Source organism: Protobothrops mucrosquamatus, unplaced genomic scaffold (assembly GCF_001527695.2).
Source record: "Protobothrops mucrosquamatus isolate PMUCROS unplaced genomic scaffold, P.Mucros_1.0 scaffold_239, whole genome shotgun sequence".
Taxonomy (NCBI): Eukaryota; Metazoa; Chordata; class Lepidosauria; order Squamata; family Viperidae; genus Protobothrops; species Protobothrops mucrosquamatus.
This window is the reverse complement of record NW_015386315.1, coordinates 88,918-98,702: the sequence shown is the minus strand read 5'-3', so window position 1 is coordinate 98,702 and position 9,785 is coordinate 88,918. Positions and strand designations below refer to the sequence as shown.

Below are 9,785 nucleotides of genomic sequence, written 5' to 3'. Positions count from 1 at the left end.
GAGAATTCTTAAAAGTTGCCAAGTTTGAAAAACACTGCGTTAGAGCAAAGGTCCCCAACTTTTTGGGCACCAGGGACCAGTTCGTTGGAGAGAGGTTTTTCCACGGACCAGAGGGTGCATGGTTTTGTGTGCTGCCTGCATCTCTCAGATGGGATTTTGCTTATTTGTGCGGACCAATTGCTGGCATGCCGCAGCCCAGTACTGGTCCACGGACCGGGGGTTGGGGATCCCTGCTTTAGAGTAACAAACTATAGAGTTACCGTGTCTTCAGTGTGCTCCTGCCTTCTCTCAAAGCGCTGAATGATTATGTTCCACAATTTCATGTACTTTTTGAACAGCCTATAGGAAAACAGAACATTGTGGGCTTCCATAGCCAACAACTGAGGTGTCGAACAGGATGAGTTCATATTCTGAGTGAGTTCCAATAAGAAGAACCAATAACACTGCCAGATATTTATTGCTCCTAAAGCCTAATCTCACGAAGGCAATGTTCTAGTACAGTGTTTTTCGATCTTAACAATTTTAACATCTGTAGACTTCAATTCCCAGAACATGTGGACTTCAACTCCCAAAATTGCAAAGATCGAGAAACACTGCTCTAGGCACAGATTCTGAAAGCTGTTGAGATCCAGGACTATAAGAATGCCAGTTCTTATCATCAGTGCCTGTACTGTATTGTAGCTGAATCTTTGCATTGTAGCTACCTCTTTGTCAACGGGTTGAAAAAAATAACATGCTTATTACACCGTAAATACAAGTGTGAGTAGAATACACAATACATGAAAAAAAAAACATTATAAAACCTATGTAAAAGCAACTGCAAAGAGATAGGCTCTGTAAAAAGATGGAGAAACACCCACGCTGCTTGAACAACTGAGAAGCTCTGAATCTTTCCTTGCCAAATTTTTTTTAAAAAATGGACCGCGACAACCAAGCTCCGGTCTCATCCAGCAGAAAGGCGCTCTCAGATGCAAAATAAAATGCAAGGGGTAAGCGAGTCGCCTTAATAGCGGAGTCCACTAGGCATTTTCTCCCTGAAAACGACTGCTGCCCTGACCTCCCCACGAGTTGCCCTTCTTCAGAGCGCTAACCGCGGCAGACGCTTCTCTTCCTTCTCGTAAACAAGCGCGGCCGTCCGTCTCCAACTCCTCCCTCTCCCCCCTTCTCTCCCGGGAAGCCCAAGCCGCCTGGCTTCGCGCCTGCGCTTCATCTTCGAGCCCACCCGGGTCCCCGGGCGTGTGAACGCGGACAGGTGGCCTGCTGCTGGGTTTACCCGATCCTCTTCCTTCTCCCGCTCTGCTAACACAGCCCCCGCACCGGAAAGCCATCTAGCTCCTTAGAGGCGAGCTGACGACAGCGGAAGCCTAATCCCACTGTTTGGGCTGGGCTGGAGCTAGCTGTCTCTCCGCCCTGAGGGTTGCACCCAAGAGGTGGGTCAGTCTCTGGACAGCTGGGCGCCGGGGCCACACCGCAGCAGGCTGCGCTCGGCGTTTTCTGCGCCGGAGGGGACCCCGCAGCTGTCCGCCGACTTGCCGGGAGAGGCCACCAGGCGCCTGAAGAGTGCGGGCAGGTGCGGGGAGAGAGCGTTACGCGGCGGCGACCATGTCTGCGCGCTGCTGCGCCGGCCAGGTAAGGCGCGCGCGAACGCAGCCCGCGGGATTTCTGTCCCGGGTAGGGAGCTTTGCTAAACGGTTCCACCCTGGCTTCGTGGCAGGCAAGTGTCCGTGGGGGCTGCGCCAGCGCTTCTTTTCGCTGGACAATGCCGTTCAAGCCGCGCCTTCGCGTTGGGCAGGAGATGCGCTGGCAGTTGCGCTTCTCCGGCAGAAGCCTAGCTCCTGACCAGATCCTTCAGCCATTTAGGCGATCCTGGGCTCGAACTAGGATCTAGCTGAGCGCTTCATCTGATTTCCCAGCTGCAAAGCAAATTGCTTTCTCTGTCGGTTGAATGGGCGTCGGGGATCGCTTGCCGTTTTCACAGCCTTGCTTTAGTTGTTAAACCGGAAATCAGGGCCAAGCTGATGATTGCAGACTCGGATTAAGATACTGCTTTGTTTTTCTCTGGGTCAGTTTGCTATATCTTTTATAAAGTCCTGCTTTATTACCGGGGGCTGTCAAAGGAATTTAGCAAAACAATAAAAAAGACTCACTAAAGAAGACGCTGCTAATATATGTGTGTTTTGATAAAACAATAATTATATTATTTAGTTACAGTCATGTCCACGGTTGTCATCCTGCAACCCAATCCCAATTTCAGTTGGTTAGAATTTGTCTAAATTCAGTGGTATGCATTTTTATAACGTTTATGTCTGTATTTGTTTATCCTACGAAAATTAATGTTTCTACTGTGTGGTGGAGTTTATAACCTTCTGCTGAGCTATGATTTAATGAATAAAGCATAGTTGCTTAAATAAAGCATGAATAAAATTATTAGTGCAGCATGTGAACTAGGTTACTATAATAACTTGATGAAGGAAATCATGTATAAATGTGCTGCCTCCAAACTTTCCCTTGTACTGTTAAAAATGTATACCCTCTTCCAAACAAGCATTGAACAAGAAAACTGACAGAACAGCAAATCTCTAGAAAAAAAAGATGCACATACTTTCTATGCAATAATTAACATGGAGTTGTTCTGGAAATGGAGGAAATTGACACCCCCCCCCTTCCTCCTATATAATTTTGCATTCTGCCTGCAGAATAAGAAAGAAGAGTTGGGATTCTAAATTCTAGATCCAATTCTACCTATTTTCATAAGTCATAACATAAAGGAATGTATAAGTGTTCTCTAACTGTGCATGTGAAATATGTTAATATATGAAAGAGTGGTTGAAATTTGATAGCGTCTTAACTCACAACTGGTGACCATGTGTGGTAACAGCTTCTATAGAATTTGGAGTCCAGTTGACAATCTAGCCATGTGCATTTTTTTACCTTGTATATTTCATATCCAGTGAGTGTCTACTGAAGTTTTAACCCTATGAATAGATTTCTTATTTCTTTTTTGGTAGTACAGTAATTTTATTAAAGATTATACCATAGTTACAACAGTAAAAACTAATATGAACTTTAAAAAATAGAATAAAAGATGCAGAAATATAAAGAAAAAATAGGAAAAAAATTAAGAATATAGTGAAGTAAAAGTCATATATACATAAGCTATTTCTCACCATCACAACTATAAACAATTTTACTAACGCATCACCTCTTCTTAAATGCGACAAATAATCTCTTCTTCCTCTATCCCATCTTTTATCTATGTGCCAATTCAAAAAACATGTCATTTCAGTCCTGGTGTCAGCAAAAGTCCTTAAGAGTTATCAGAAATAACATTTTAACCTTGGTCAAATAAACTATATTCATTCCTTTTAATTCTTCTAATCTTAATCTTAATCTTTAGTCCATTTAAATGATGTCATAAAACCTAAAATCTGTTCATTTTTTTTCTGTCCCTTCCCATGAGATTCTTTCAAACTTTAACAAGCCTCTTATAAATCCAAAATTATTCATCTCACTCTCTTAGTTTACTGTTTATATATCCCTTTTAATTATTAAGTAATCAGCCAGTTTCTTTTTATCAGTTCACATCTTTTTCCATGGCATTCTTGTAGTCTGTAATTTGTAAATCCAGTTTCAATTCAATCTCAATTTTTGTCAAGTAAACTTGTTCCTCTTCCAGAGCATATTTTGGCACAGTTTCCCCATAGAGGCAAATGTCTCTGTTGAGACTATTAAAATTAATATTTTAGTCCATTAATCAAAAATTTCCTGTTTCTGTAATTGTAACTCATTACAAATGTTTGTAGTTTCTGTTCTCTTTTCATTGTAATCTTTAGTTCTCTCTAGTGCAGCGGTTCTCAACCTATGGGTCGTGACCCCATTTGGGGTCGATCGACCATTTCACGGGGGTCGCCAAGCAAGGCTGTCCGCCATTTTTTTTCCCTTTTCCGGCGGGTGCCTTACCTCCCTTGGGCTGGGCCAGCTGGTGGTTGGCCTGCTCCGTCTCTGCCGCTTGCCAGCTACGCCTCGGCCGGCGCAGGGGGCGGAACCACGCATGCGTGGCGCTCCCGGGCAGGGAAAGTCCTCAACTTACGACCGGTTGGGTAGTCCTCGACTTACGACCGGTTTAGTCCTCGACTTACGACCAGTTGGGGTCGCGACATTAAAAAGGTTGAGAGCCACTGCTCTAGTGTCCAGTTTTCAAAATCTTACGTTTATTTAAAAAACTCAAAACAAAAGAATTTTCCCATGGGAAGGGTTCTTTGTAATTAATTCCAAAATCTTATTTCAAATCTATCTGGACTCTTAGTCTGTTTGTAACTGTCTAAAATTAAGTTTTAATTATTTTGATGTATCTCCTAAGGTGCTTTTCCAAAAGGGAACTGTCCTTTCTTGTTCAGTGGTTTTTATTTTATTTACTTATTTATTTATTTGGATGAGAAGCAAAATGTTTTCAAATGAAAAAACAAACAAACAAGAAAGTACAATTGCCTTTTAGAAAAGCACCTTTGGACCAACCATGAACTGGATGACTGAGAATCTCCATAGAAATTCTTTTTAAAAAGTTCTTGCAGTTAAAATTCATTACCTGGTGCTGTCAAACTTGTCCTAATAGCTGAAAAGCAGCTAACAAACAATAAATGGTTAGTAAAAATTATAGTGATCTTGTAAAAGTAATTAGAAAATTACTAATTACTTGTGTAAATTTAGTGGTCTTTCAAAGGTATAGATGGCTGTTCCCATGTCTCCCAAAGTTCTAAGTCACCAGAGACCACTGTTTTGCAATTTCATGAACAGCAACTGTCTGGTCCACTTGTGGGTGATCTCAAGTCTGTCCTTGTCTGAACAGAAATTGCAAAGAGCTGATCCACATGCGGGCTTTTCATTCTGCTATTGTTGTCAGTGCTGCATTTCAGAGCCATCTTTAGTCTGTCATTTCTTACTCTGGAAGTCCCCCAATCAACATTTTCTTACATTCCACAGAAATATTTTTGCACATCTTTAAAACCATTTACAACAGAATGAAAAGCTAACAAAAAGCAGGAACCAGGTAAAATTAGGGTGACTGCATGTTTTGTAAGATAAAACTTTTGATCAAACATCCCTGTCATGACAGACAGTTTTTGTTAGTACTCAGGATAAATAGACTGCTAAGGGAAGCATCCCTCTTAGTGACTTCATGGATACACACATATAGCTTTTAAGGCAGTTGTATCAAAATGGTTGCCATTGGCTTCTTCCCAATTTTTTAAAAACTTCACAGTCTAGCCTAGGGGTGTCAAACTGCCGGCCTGTGGGCCGGACGCATCACACAGAAGCCGTGCCCACCCCATTGCCAGCAATAGCAAAACTGTCCCGATACGTTGCGCGACGTCATGTGACGTCACGAGTTTGACATGTCTGGTCTAGCCTATAGAGCAGCGATTCCCAACCTTTTCTATACCCCGTGCCCCTAGAACACTTCTGATATATTCTCGCACCCCTTACAAAAGTTCGAAATAATAGCAACAAATTATGCATATACACTACAATTTTGAAACTTCTAAACCCAATTTTTTGCACCTCCTGGAATATCATCTCGCAGCCCCAGGGGGTGCAAGCACCCCCGGTTGGGAGCCTCTGCTATAGAACCATGATTTCCTTGTGGTCTCCCATTCAAACACTCCCCAGGTTCAACTCTTTTCATTTCGAGTCAGCTACTTTATGCTAGTTGGATTGTGAGCTGTATTTAGTGATGAAGCTGACAACTGTTTTGTGACTATCATACTGCCACTTGCTGACAAAAATAACAAATACATTATTTTTCTACCATATGATGACAGAGAACAATTTATAGCTAGCTCATCTTTTTGGCTACACACACTAAGCTAAGCTTGGTTTGTTTACCAAATACTCATGAATAACCCAGTATTGGATTCAGCCATTGTGCTAAATCAGACAAACCATAATGTGGCTTTAGGTGTTATTTTCAGTGACAGAGATCACATGTCTGCTCTCCAGTTGGAGTGAACTGAATTCCTAGATTAAGAAAGAAATATTTTTCCTCCTTTGAAAGAGAAATAACTGCCCTATTACTTGCACAGCGGTGATTTGTTTTTGCTTATATTTCACAGGAAACGGGATTTTACATGTGGCTTTTCTGTAGAGCGTCTCTTGAGACTAGAAGTTGACCTCTGTCTTAAATAAAGCAGCTGCAGTGGAAAACTTTAGTTAATTTTTTTCAGGATTCATTGTATATAAATGTAATGTAGACACAAGGTTGGCTATGTGACTATACTTTTATTTACATTACATCTTGATTTACATATTTTTAAACTATAAGCTTGCTAGTTTTGAGGTCCTATTTAATTAGTAAGAAATTAGAATTAACACTTTCTGTTAAAATTAAGTGCCATTTTTTTAGCAGAAACTTGCAGAGGAAAATTTCTGTGGTGAGTTTTAGTCAGGAAATTTTATTATACATTTATATTACATGAAGAGAAATAGTTCAGTTTCTTTTTTTAGTTCTGAATATGCCACATAATTTTTAAGAAATATTCTTAGCAACAGCAAATAAAATTTATTCTCCTCTCCATTTTTTGTGGTTTTTTTATGTTCTGTAGTTCATAGCATTGTTTATACTCTTAAATTAACTACTCTATAGTTTTCTCCAATCTTGACCAAAACAAAAAATCTCCCCTAAGTTAAGCATTCCAAAAGTACTGGCACCACAAGTTTTAGAATTCCATGGCATCATGAGAATTGACTAAATTGGAGAAATACTAGGTTGAAGAAGAATGGCTTAAAGGCAGAGTGCCAATCTGTAGTATTAAGAAGTAAGCCAACTAAAAGTTTAGACAGATGTTAGTACTCAAAATATGTAGTGCTCCTATCTTAATAAATTGTAGTTAAATATTTTAGGGCTTGCTGCTGTTTGACAAGAAAATGGGTTCTGGATAGTATAGACTGGCTGTTGTTTAAAAGTTTGTATATATTGTTTTGCTTTTTTTTAATTGATCCTACAAATAAATAAATTGACTAGCTTGGTAGCAACACCTAGCCAATTTTGGGTGATCTAGAACAAGGCTTTTCAACCAGTGGTACGGGTACCACCTGTGGTACATTGGCACCTGGCAGGTGGTACACGAGCAACCTAGAAAAATGATAGCGGGGGAGGGGAATGAGCTGAACCGGTGGCAGCACCGCACAAGCCTGAGCAAGAGATGGCTGGAGCTGCAGGGCTGTCAGGGCTCAGCGGAAGCGCCAGGATCAGTGGCGCTTTCCAGCTGATCAGCGCTTCTTTGGGACTGTCAGCTGGAGCTCGGTGCTGATCCTGGTGCTTCTGCTGAGCCCTGAAGAAGCACCAATCAGCTGGAAAGCAGCACTGATCCTGGTGCTTCTGCTGAGCCCAGAAGAAGCGCCGATCAGCTGGAATGTTGCAGCATCTCCAGGATCTTGTGATTTACATTCAGATGCTTGGCAACTGGTTCATATTTATGACGGTCACAGTGTCCCAGGGTCATGTGAAGTGACCAAAACCTGCTGCAACCACCCAGCAGATGGGGGGAATAAAAATCAAACACCCCCCACTTCAAATCCTCAACAGAAATGCTCACAACAATGAAAACCTCGGACAGGAGCAAGAGCGCCGCCGGGCGGGCAGGCAGGTGTCTTGCTTGGCTGTGGCTTGGGGGGCACTTTTTTCAGTGCCATTGTAACTTCGAACAGTTACTAAGCGAACTGTTGTAAGTCGAAGACTACCTGTACTTCATTACTTTTTTCCTTTTGGGGGGGGTCAAGTTTTTGACACCTTGCTAGGTGACTGGTGGTACTCGGATGTTGCCATATCCTAAATGTGGTACAATGGGTGAAAAGGTTGAAAAGCCCTGATCTAGAAGGAAAAAAGTGACTTACGACTGGTCCTCGTAATTATAATTGTAATAGAATCCCTTATTAGAATCATAGAATCATAAGTCTGGAAGGAGCCTTGAAGGTCTTCTAGTCCAACTCCCCTACCCAAAGCAGGAGACCTTATTGCATCCCAGACAAATGGCTGTCCAATCTTTTCTTGAAGACCTCCAGCAATGGACACCCAGAACTCCAGGAAGCAAGCTGTTCTATTGATTAATTGTTCTTACAGTCAGGAATTTTCTCTTTAATTCTAGATTGAATCTCTCTTTAACAAGCTTCCATCCATTACTTCTTGTCCTGCCACCAGGTGCTTTGGAGAATAAGTTGACCTCTCCTCCCAGTGACAACCCCACAAGTATTGGAAGACAGCTACCATGTATTATCACTTCTTATGATCCTGAGGCTATCCCTCTGTTAATACAGGACTGCATTGACTTTTTAGGTAGCTGCAGCACACTGCTAATTCATACTTAAGTGGTTTTAACTAGGTCATCTAGATCCCTCTCAGTTTCTTCTGTTGAACCAGGTAGTTCCTATTCTATACCTAGATAGAATGGGAACTCATCAAATTTGCAGACAACACCAAACTTGGGGGAATTGCCCACACTTTGGAAGATAGATTCAAGATTCAGAAGGATCTTGATAGACATTGAGACCAATCCAACAAGATACAGTTCAGTGATGAGAAAAGCAGGGTCTTGTATTTAGGCAGAAATATACCTATTGCCAGATCACCTGTTGTAAAAAGAATCTCCAAGTAGCCCTTTAGTCAAAAGCTTGTAAATTTAAAGTAATTCTCAATCATAAAATTAATTTTGGTTTGGCAGATTTTGACAAATTAATCTATAATGTGCAACTATGTGGGTTCCTTAAACTGTACTAGCATAGGATTGAGAATCTGGCCTTTTAGCAGCCTCAGTTACTTAGCCAAGGGTGATGAATGATGGAAATTGTCATTTTATAGACTCTAGAGCTCCCCAGGCCTGCCTAGGACTCCAAGAATCACTATGAGAAACTAATAGATTGGTGTCTGCTTGTTCTAGTTTCTATTGCACTTAAAAGTACTCAACAGTATCCACAAAAATTAATGCCTGTCAACATCTTGAATCTAAGAACACTAAGGCATCTGTATGAGGGAAAGCAGTTTATCATACCGAGTGAAATATCTAACTCAATTTCCATAATTTTTATTGTACTTATTGCATTTTTAGGACTATACTAAACAGGTTTCAAGCTAAAGACTAAGGGCAGAATTCTCTACTTTTTTATGGATGTGAGTTAGTAGATAGAAACATACACATAGATTGATATACAAACATGCAAAGATACATAAGTCACATTTTTAATTTTCACACCCTACTGATTTGGTGTATGTGTACATCCGTGTTTGTGTATGAATCTGTGTGTATATTTTTACTACTAACTCACACCTTCAATTCAGGGTTGACTCTTGGCAAGAGCCCAGCCTAATCCCTGCAGTTTCCCTGGCAAGGTTTTTGGAAGTGGTTTATCATTGCCTCCTTTCTAGGGCTGAGAGAGAGCAACCATATTCAAGGTCACCCAGCTGGCTTTGTGCCTATGGTGGGACTAGAATGTGATCATGGTCTCCCAGTTTCTACCCTGGGAGTAGAAACTGCTGATTTTCTTTTCATGCATTTGTATTAGGATTTACTCTACATTTGTTGTATAGTTAGAGTCTCAAAATGGTGATGCTGTTTATTAGGAATTGCATTCAGGAAGTTCCTAGAAAAGGAATTTGGAGTCAACATGCAGCCTAAAGCTGAGTTTCCTACCTCTGCCATAAGCAGTTAACATAAACCAGTGATGGCGAACCTTTTAGAGACTGAGTGCCCAAAAACTGACCCCGCCCCCGCTTCACCCCTTGCTCCGCCCCACCC

General features: G+C 41.3%; 1 protein-coding gene across 1 annotated transcript in view; it reads left to right on the top strand.

The window, feature by feature from the left end:
• The first annotated feature begins 1,602 nt into the window (after positions 1 to 1,602).
• The window catches only part of SERINC5 (serine incorporator 5), a 38,044-nt gene continuing 29,861 nt past the window's right edge, over positions 1,603 to 9,785 (top strand). The window contains exon 1 of the mRNA XM_015829901.1: positions 1,603 to 1,629. Within this exon, the coding sequence (XP_015685387.1) occupies positions 1,603 to 1,629 (27 nt within the window). The remainder of the gene's footprint in view (positions 1,630 to 9,785) is intronic.